Source organism: Gouania willdenowi, chromosome 17 (assembly GCF_900634775.1).
Source record: "Gouania willdenowi chromosome 17, fGouWil2.1, whole genome shotgun sequence".
Lineage (NCBI taxonomy): Eukaryota > Metazoa > Chordata > Actinopteri > Blenniiformes > Gobiesocidae > Gouania > Gouania willdenowi.
This window is the reverse complement of record NC_041060.1, coordinates 15,210,307-15,220,871: the sequence shown is the minus strand read 5'-3', so window position 1 is coordinate 15,220,871 and position 10,565 is coordinate 15,210,307. Positions and strand designations below refer to the sequence as shown.

General features: G+C 37.7%; 1 protein-coding gene across 1 annotated transcript in view; it reads right to left on the bottom strand.

Annotated features, from left to right (window-relative positions):
- Window positions 1-31: 31 nt before the first annotated feature.
- ak5 (adenylate kinase 5) overlaps window positions 32-10,565 on the bottom strand; it is a 77,149-nt gene continuing 66,615 nt past the window's right edge. Inside the window, exons 12-14 of the mRNA XM_028473582.1 lie at window positions 4,491-4,607; window positions 2,254-2,451; window positions 32-644 (exon numbers count right to left, since the gene is read on the bottom strand). Of these exons, the coding sequence (XP_028329383.1) occupies window positions 570-644; window positions 2,254-2,451; window positions 4,491-4,607 (390 nt within the window). The 3' untranslated portion in view covers window positions 32-569. The remainder of the gene's footprint in view (window positions 645-2,253; window positions 2,452-4,490; window positions 4,608-10,565) is intronic.

The window sequence follows — 10,565 nt, the reverse complement described above, 5'->3', positions numbered from 1 at the left end:
AGACAAACCAAATAACAACTCAAAAATCCTCCCATTTACCAAATGCACAGGCTTTCATTTATTGAATGTTTATTACCAGACTCAAAAACAAGCATCAGTACGATGAGCTCCGAAAACATACAAACGCAGTAACCTTCAGTAATTTGCTCCATGGTAGATTTTCTGCTCATTATCTGACACACAAAATGCCAATAAGCGTAGCTGTAATTCTTGCATGCCACACATTATAATGTACGGTGCCGTGCGTGAGGACACACTGAGATGTCTGAGCATTTCAGTGTGTCCTCAGTCATGGCAGGGAATGTGGTTTTTGTCTGTACAGTGATCGTGCCTCGGTTTTACAGCTGGCAGCAGAAATGGAGGCTGATATGAGAGAGGAGGAGAAAGCTGGAATGGAGTCACTGATGCAGTTGATGTTTTTTTTATCAGTGTCAAAAAGCAGTGATGTGTTATTGATTGTAGTTGAGACATGCATGAACACTGAAGTTCAACGAGCGCATAGGCCTTTGGTGCAGGTCAGAGGGTTAATGGGAGGGGGGGGGGAGGTCTTCACAGGTGGACTGCAGAGTTCAGAAGGTGGAGCAGGACTCCATCCACTGACTGATCTGTGTGAACACTTCATCTGGTGACCTCTCGGCATCGATCTGTAGGCAGAGGCACAAGAGAGGAGATGTTCAGGGTCAGGTCTCCTTGTTTGGTCCATACACTTCCTGTGCTTTTACTCTGAAAGGGATTTCTTTATAGAAAAAGTGACATTCATTCCTATTCCTTCCAGTAGGAGCTGACACTTCACTACTTCTTTTTCTTCAAAGCACAAAGGTGTATTACATTTTAGTTGTATTGTGCTTTTTGGGTAATTTCTATAAAAAAAATATACTCATGACTAATCAATCAAACTTTATTTATATTGCACCTTTCTTACAATTCAATTGGAGATGAAAGTGCTTCACAGAAATGTACTTAATGTGATTCCACAAACGTTAAAAAGGTTTATGACTAATGCACACAGAAGTAATTTAATAAGAGTTTAAAAAAAAAAATCCTTAATCCAAAACAGGAATGCCGCCGTAGATATCTGAGATTAGTTTGGTTTCTTTGGGAAAATGTGGAGGAAACCTGTACTTTGGGGGCAGAACTTATAACGCATCTGCTATAATTGCAAATATCTGGATTGACACTGTAACGGGCAGAAGACTACGAGGCTTTGGAGCAGTGGTCTCCTAACTAAGCAAATATCCCAGTGCCTGAGGGTTGTTAAAAAGTGAGCCGGAAGCTTCTGGATGGAACAAACACACTGGGTGACAGCCATCCACAGTGCTGTGTGGGTGGATGGAACCAACGTCTAAGAAAGCAACGATGCTGTGAAATCATTTTGTTTTTGTTTTTTTTCAGTGTTTGTAACTAACCACACGTGTGCGCTGATTATACAACAATAAACAGGATTCTCTTCCAGGGTCAATTATATTTGATAATTACAATTACGTCTTCAATTAACCACGTTGATTGGCATTTTTTCCAATTACAAAGATTTTTCCTCCTGACAGTGAATTACAGTTACGTTCTCAATTACTAAAGTTCAATTCCAATTCATCACAATTGCCAAGCCTGAAATATACAAGTTCATTAAAATAAAAAACTTTTTTCTTGTGTTAGCTTTCTGTTAGCATCTCTTATGATAACGGGTTGGTTTTGACCCATGTTTTATATCAGCTGTAAAATACACTAAAAAATATTATCTATCGTCCAATTTGTTTCTAATGTTGTTAGGCTTCCTAATCAGTGAAATTATAAGTTTTAATATTTTTTGTGTCAGTATACTATACTTCTTGATTACATTTTTTTTAAAGGGTAAAATGATCCTCAATTGAACTGACAGGTAAACTTGATATTTAACACATTTGAACAATTGTTAAACGTTACTGTGTAAGCCATAGAACTTTATAATGGTTTTGCGTTCATTCAAATTATATTTGACAGTTTTTATAGAAAGTTCATGCCAACTCAATTATAATTACAACAGTTACATATTTTTTCAATTACGAGTACATTATAGTTGTAATTAATTACAAATGACATGATGATGACAATTATAATTGACCCCAACCCTGTTATATTTTAGTTAAAGAAGTATGCAAAAACGTTTAGTAATAGTAGATTTTGCATTTAAACATTTTGCTAAAAATGCATTGTGTGCATAAAGAGTGGCTTCTCCCCATGTTGACAGTGAAACAATCACTACAGACTTGAGATGACCTTGTGCAGGAGCTTCTTGTGTTCATAGTGGGCTGCAACGTCCTGGTTGCTGCTGCAGAAGCTCTCAGCTCTCCTGTGCAGGACGCCCTCTTTGTCTGAGGCCACCTGGAAGCTGGAGGACCTTCTACGACACTGTAGGCGACTGGACATGGTGTCGGACGAGCAGTTCAGCAGGAACACCGCACACGGGTCCCCGATCTGATAGAACGGACGAGAGAAACATGGGGATTAATCCAACAAATGGATAGTTTTCTGATGACTTCACAATGACAAAACCCAGGCTCCATCCATAGTGAGAGGATTTGAAGCTTCCAGGGATGATCCCTAATATTTTTTAAACTGTTCAACTAAAAGTTGATCTCATCTACTACTGACGCCAGTGTGCGCCCAAACTTCCAAAGGATTTTTCCAAAACATTTCTGGTGTTTTCACAGATCATTGCGGATGTTGATTTTTGTGGCTTTCCACGGAAACACTTGAATACGGAGGAAATGTATCGTCTTGTGGAGTCACTGGGAGGACGTAAAAACAAAAAAGTGTCTATTTGTACGGACAAGGCTAGGTTTAGGTTTATTCTTAGTCACGGCAACCGTACGGATAGCCACTGCCTAAAAATAAGGCAGTGGCTATCCGTACGGTTGCCGTATCAATATACCGACCTTCTATCCGTACGCAGTGCCACTATTTGGCCAGATTAGGTCACATGATAAATCAGTCATTGGCTAATTTAGGTCACGTGACTAAAGACTAAACCTTACCCTAACCCAAAAAATTGTTGCGATATTGGGTTATACCCTAACACTAAACCTAACCCTAAGACGCTACGTACGTGTTCTTCGGTAACCGTACCAATAGCCCCGGGGGTTGTCCGTACGGCAACCGTACAAATAAACACTTTCTAAAAACAACAGGACACTCTGCAGCCCTCGGCCTAATTTTGTGAGGCCCCCAAAGTTAGCACACAAAATGATGTCAAAAGCACAAAAAGGCAAGAAAATACAGAAAAAAAAAAAAATTAAAAAATACTCATGACTCTTAAAAACATACACAATTAAAGAAAAATACCCTTAAGCACAATAATAAACAAAAGGAAGATGAAAATACACAAAATGACAACAGATATACCCGACAAAAAAGGCACAAAAATGATATACCAAACAAGAAAAACACACAAAACAACAAAATACATAAAATGACTCCAAAAACACACAAAACAACAACAAAAACCCAAAAAATTAGAAAATATATACAAAATGATATGAAAAATACACAAAAAAAATGACTCAAACACACAACAAATGACAAAAAAAAACCAAAACTTTTTGTTCCTTCCTGAATGAATGCTCACATTGGTCATTATTCTAACGTTTACACGGATGTTGATAAGGTGGCCCTTAGATGAGACGATCACATTTGTATGACCCCCGCTCTGATAAAAGCTATTCTGCTATAAATAAAACAGAACAAAACATTTTTTCCTCTTTGGCAAAGAAACACAAGTAATCAGGATAAAAACCAACACTTCAGGATCATCCACAGTTTTTAACAAATGTCGCCTAAAATCTGTGAAATATCTTTATTAGATCTACAGTATGCCTAACAAAACGCATTATTTTACACCATATTCATTTTATTAACTTTTTTCTGGTCACGGTTTTAATTCATCATCTCTCAGTAAACAAAAGAGGTTTACATTTATTTTTTTAACTTTTACTGATTTATAGAGCTCCCCAAAGCAGCACAAGTTGAATGCTGAATGCTTCACTCCAATAGAACACAATGGGCTAACAGGGGCGAGTCACGTCATCAATGACATCATTTCAACATGGCGGCGGTAATGTAGTCCCATTTTTAAAAGTTAATAAAACGAATAAGGCGCAAAATAATGTATTTTGTTAGGCATAGATCTTCTAATAGGGACATTTCAAAGGTTTCAGGCCACATTTGTAAAATCACTCTCTGCATCTTTGCATTCTACAGGATTCCCAATCACACAATGCAAAATGCAGAACTTTTCCACAGTCCATGAAGTCACATGACAATTTGTCAACAAACCCAATGCTCGCGATGGAGTCAAAAGCCATCTTGAGAGTAAATCCTCCCATTTTGTGAAAGTAATCAGTTAACTTATTGATTTACAGTACAGTGTCTATATCTGTGTTAGAGGAGGTTGTGGGTTTGTCGCCGGCAGCTGTAAATAAACACTGATCCTTCCTTTCACTCTGCAATGCTCTGACCTTGGCTTCGTACTCCTCTGCCTGTCTCAGGTCTCTGGGAAAACCGCTGATCACCAGTCCTTTTCCCTGTCGCACAGACGAAGCCACAGCCTCACAAAGCAGCTCCAACAGAGAGTCCTAAAATCAAACAGAGTTAACACCACACGTGTGTCACTAAGGCACACACGGAACAGCAGTGGATATACAGAGAATTTAATAAAAAAAAAAGAGAATTTCTTTAAAGCGATACACAACCCAGTTTAGAATAAGATGACAGGTCAAAAGCTAAATATATAAACTAAACTAAGAAATGTTTTTAGAGTCATTTTTTTAATCAACTTTTAATCTTCAAATACACATAATATTCCATTATATGCAACACCATCTCCAAGGGAAACATGACACTGTCATTAAAAAAATACCGTAAGTTTCACTTTTCATGCCATGAAACTTCGACTATTTATTTTTGTGACGCAGCACGTAAAACATGAGGAAATATGTTGCCACACGGAAAAAATGTATCAAAGTCCATTTCGTATAAGTGTCACGAACTTTGTGAGACTGGGCTGTTATAAGTGGGCGTCGACATTTTTATTGTTTGTGGGGTTTTTTGGAGTTTTTTTTTTTTTTTTTTTGTGACTTTCAGCCAATATCATGTCCTCAACACGTCAGGATTACTCTTCATATTTCTGCTTCCATAAAAAAAATCCACGTTTAAAAAAACATTTTGATGTTTTAGCGCTTAGTTAAATTTTATCCAGTTCCTTGGATGTTTTGCAGTTATTCTTAAGAAGAATAAGTCTGTGCTACCATGGAAACCATTGAATGCCTTTAACCTCATCAAGCCACTTGAAGTAATATGAATAGTGCGCTTCCTTCCTATAATATTGTCTTAAATAGACCAGTTATACAATGGCAGCTCCCAGAGTTTCCATTTCTCTTCATGCAAATAGAAAACCGTTGGAAACGCTTCGCCAAACATGAGCAACAATCTGTTCTTTAATAAAAAGTTCCTCCTTTGAGGCTTTACTCAGAGATGTTCTCTTTACTTTGAGTTTGAATGCGTTATTTCCCTCTAGAGTGCACTTTGTGCTTCGCTATGTCTACTAATAATGTTTTATTATCTCTCAGCGCTGCTGCTTATCAGTAGAACAACTTTGTGCGTGCCATCATTTGATGGTGGATTCTCTGCTGTGCAGGAAAGAACCGTGTTGTGTTGTATGAAGAATTACAAACTGCTGCTGTGTGCATGTTTCCTCTGGTGGGTTTTTTTTTTGGCATTTTTCCACCTTTCTTTCTCTCCACCTTTTCGCTGTAAAACATCATGAGGCGTTTCATTGCTGCTCCAAAGGATGAACGATCGCCCTGTTTTTTTTTATTCCAACTAAATCTGCTTCATTTTAAACTAAACGACACAATTACCAGTTTTATTGAATATTCAGTAAATAAAAAACATCATTATGAAGTTTTGGTTCTTCCTAATGATTGAAGTCAACAAAACTAGTAAAGTTAGATGCCTTGATGAGCTTAATAACTGATAAAATAAGTGTTTATTAAAGAATGACTGTGTGAGACATCATTAGTTCTGTGTTCACAGAGGCTTACGGTGTCTAATGGAAAACTCACAACAAAAAGCTGCAATAGTCTCACGCTGTTCTTTTATAAGTGAACTGAGAGTCAATTTTGCACTACCTGATACATGAACTGTTCAATTACACCTTATTAGACCTGAATGGTTTTCATGCACCAGTGCGTTGGAGCAAAACAAGTATGAAGTAACGGCTTGTGCAGTTAACAATTCATTTAAAAGTTTTCACTTGAATTTGCATCAAAGTTCTTTTTTTTTTAAACAAAGCGTGTATTTCATGTCCTTTGCTGAGGTTCTGCGTGGGACTGGCTGAGTGACTGATTGCCTATATGGGGTGTCCAATGTTCAAAACTCAGTCACTTTTTCAAAGCCGACACATTTTGAAAATTTAGCTCGTTTTTCTTTCATTTGAGACAGAAATTCATGTCAAACAGCAAATTCTATATCATTGTGTACACATGAAAAGTACATCTAAATGTAAATGTTCAATCTAAATGTGATTGTTAAATCTAAATGTAAATGTTAAATCTAAATCTTAAATCGGTTGCCAAGTGTAAAGCTAAATGTTTAGAAATTACGCAAAGAGGGCGGGTCAGCATCTGTCGATCACGAGGCCCCGCCCACACCACCTACTGTGGCTCGGTGAGTGAGGAGAGGGGAGGAGCGATTTAGTGAGATTTAGATTGAACATTTAAAGTTTGATTTTATTTCACACATTTTTAACAATGATGTAGAACATGCTGTTTTACATGAATTTTGTCGGCTATGAAACAGTGACAGAGTTTTTACATTCGGCAGCCCATGTGCCTACACCTGCATGGGGTCATGGACTAACTGGAACCATCTTCCTGCACCCAGAGACTGTAGAACACTCTCACCCTCCTCAGCTCTGCTTCAGACACATTTAGGGACTTGTTTCGTGTTATTTTTGTTTGTTTGCTTGTTTTTGGAGTTTAGTTGTGTAAAGATTGTGTTCCTGTTTTCCTACTTTCAGACGGTGAGCGAGTTCTGTTTTCTCTTTAACCATGTGTTGGGTTATATTTCCTACATTGTGGTTTATTAAGTTCTTTCTCCAGCCGTCTTGTTAGTTTATTTGATAATATAGTGTTAACATGTTTGGTTTGGAATGGATCATGGTTTGTTTTTGCTTCATCCATGTACAGTAAATGCTCATCTTTGGCCTCTACAACAATTAACTTTAATGAGTGACTTGGCGTTTGTGACATTGGTATGTTTATGTTTTTAAGCAGTAATTTGTGTTAATTTACTCTTAGTCGTAACAATGTGTTCCACTAACTCAAAGGAATTCTTACACATTTAACCACCACTAAAGAGGTCATGTTTACACCACGGTGTATATTTGATTGTTTTTCTGTCAGCAGAATTACGTCCAAAATTTTTTTTTTTTTTACAAATTATAGATTACGCAAAGAAAGATTCCATTTCACTTAATTATGGTAAAAAAAAGAGGGGATCCAGATCAAAATACTGATTCTGGGTTGGTTTCTCTCATCATTGGCAAAATTTTAAAAAAATCATATCTCGGTTCACGAGTGATCGATCTTTATGAAAATTTACTCAATTATGTAATTTTGGTTTCTGAATTACTTCACCACCTTTCATCTAGATCGCGCCATGATTGCTCATTTCATCTTAATTTTTCAAAAATAATGTGGTGCCCATGTATTCAGATCTACTTATTGTTATTAATGAGGATATACATTTCTTCCAAACCTTTAAAGTGTGAATGATCATGGTACCATAACCAGGATCACTGATCCAGATGATGGCAAACATCTGGCAAAGAGATATTTGGCGCTTGGGGAATGTTTGTGCTCTTTGAGTATTCTCGTTTACTTTAAGTTAGCCTTGTCAAGAGCTTTGGAAATATTTTTCTCAGACATTTTAATGATAGTTTCCCTATTTTTTAAACAGAAAAATGGTCCATGCATACATAGAACTTTAAAAACAATTCAGTCAAGTTAAATTTAATCTGCTGTAACTGAGTTATGTACTCTGTATGTGCACCGCTATGGTACACGTGTGGTGGTCAGATGGGAGCTTGTCCTCCCAGATTATTTAATCGCTCTTTCCAGGTTGCCAGGCAACTGTGGGGAAAAAAAAAAAAAAAGCTTCACACAGTCAAACTCTCCCTGTTGATTTTACCATTTTAGACGAAAAGCCCAAACTGGAATGTGAACGTAAGTGATTGTGTGTGACGGTTGCTGTAAACCCAAGGGTGCACTTTAGTACCATAATCTCTGTGTGAGATTATCAAACACATGGTCGCACTGATGCACACAAGAGACACGACCTTAATGTGAGGTAGGAAGCATAGACAGCTGAGCTTGCTTGATGACACCCGAGAATAGACAAAAAGCTTGACTAAATCAGTGTGTGGGAGTTTTTATGTGCACCAGGAATGGGTCCAGTTACCTAATCGTTCTTTGTAACTCTCCCCAATTCTTGTTTTTGCTCATGCACTAGAATAAAAGTTGTTTTGACATGTTTTTTATTTTGAATTACTGGTCGGATTTGTAATAAATCGAAAGAAAAAGCTTCATTATTGCTATTACATTATATCACACACTCGCACGCACGCGCACACACACACACACACACACACACACACACACACTGACTGGACTATTGTAACAGGAATCCCCAAAAGGGCATCAAACAGCTACAGCTGGTTCAGAACAACCAGAACAAAGAGGTCAGAACACATTACTCCAGTTTTAAAGTCTTTACACTGGCTCCCAGTCAGCCTCAGAATAGACTTTAAAGTTCTGCTGCTAGTTTATAAATGTGTGAATGGGTTTGGTCCAGAATACATCAGTGACATGTTAGTCAGGTATGAACCCAGCAGGTCTCTCAGATCTATGGACACAGGTCAGATAGTGGAGCCCAGAGCTCACAGTAAACATGATGCTGCTTTTAGTTGTTATGCTGCAAAGAAGTGGAACAAACTGCCAGCAGAGCTGAAGTCAGTATCTAATGTGAACATTTTGAAATCAAAGTTAAAGGCACTATTTTTCTCTTCTGCATATTTTCTATTCTGATATTTTTGGTCATGTTGTTGTTGATGTTTGTTGATTATTTTAAATGTTTTGCTGCCTACTTTAATGTTCTTCTTGATTTTAAGCTGTTTTCTGATGCACTTTTTGATCACGTAAAGCACATTGAGTTGCCTTTTGTATGAAATGCGCTATACAAATACAAATACATTTGCCTTGCCTTGCCTCGTATGTACCTGTCCTTTGTCTTGTATGTTGCAAAATGAAAAAAAAAAAGCTTCTGAAAATAGCGTTGCTGCTAAAAAAAACCCCTGCTATGAGTTCAAATATTCTGGCTTCAAATACAGAATCCGTGTGGATGACACTGTATGGGGTTAACATGCCCTCCAGCTCCTTAGAGTTTATCCTCAAAATAGCGCTTTCACTTCATGTGTCGATGTCAAACAAGCACCAGGCCAAAAAACACACCTGATCGTTTTATTTTTAGGTTTGGTGAGAAAAACAAAGCCAGCCTCATTGTTTTCTGTGTTGGATCAGTTTTAGGAGAGTGGAAGATCATCAGCAGGCTCAAAAACATTGAAATCTATTTGGATTTTTCACTCATTTCAATACACAGGCACGACACGACAGGCATTGTAATGTACACCGCTTTGAACCTGAATGTGTGTGCGCGTGTGAGTGTGTGTGTGTGTGTGTGTGGTTTGGAGTGATATAGAGGGCGTGTTACTTTTGATGTGAAATGTCACAGACTGGCAGCTCCGTTCAGGTAAATGGTTTCTGCTGAACTTCAGTGAGAGTTAATAAACAGCAGCTTTATCACTGCTCACGATCGCTATGCACCTCTAACGTGTGAACGCTGTAAATGAGAGCAAGCATTATTCATTATTAGTCATAGCGTCCTGAAGAGGATTTCAGCCTCATTTGGTTGATGTTATTCAGTCAGTCATAAGCCACTGGATCACTAATTGTATACATTACAGGAAGTAAGAGTTGAGGAACAATTTCCAGCATTTTAATTGCTTGTACATTCACTAACGGAGGTTTTAAAACATTATAAATGTAAGTGGGAGTTATTGAGCAGAGTCTGGATGCCTTTCTTGAATGCCTGTAGATTTCTCTTTGTGTTAATTCCAGGTCAGCCACATCTGGACCAATAGGTCTCCTAAACCAGAGGTTTAGAACATTTATCAGTCAAAGAGCCACACATGTCTCCAGAGCCATGGGTTGTTACACACCTTTGACCTAAACCAATTGAATTCATTCACGTCAGGGATGAAACTGGATTTGAACCAATAACCCTGGATTGATTTTAATCCTCTGCTCATGATGAACTCAAGCAGGTGCAGGAAGTAAGTCGAGCTTAAATAACAGCAAATATTAGCCTGCTGATAGTTTAGTCTGGTTTAAGTTTTATTTGAAGGAGAATTAGTTAACAAAATAAAAAATGATTATATAGCTGATTAACCGGACCGTATCCGACTAGTATTCTTA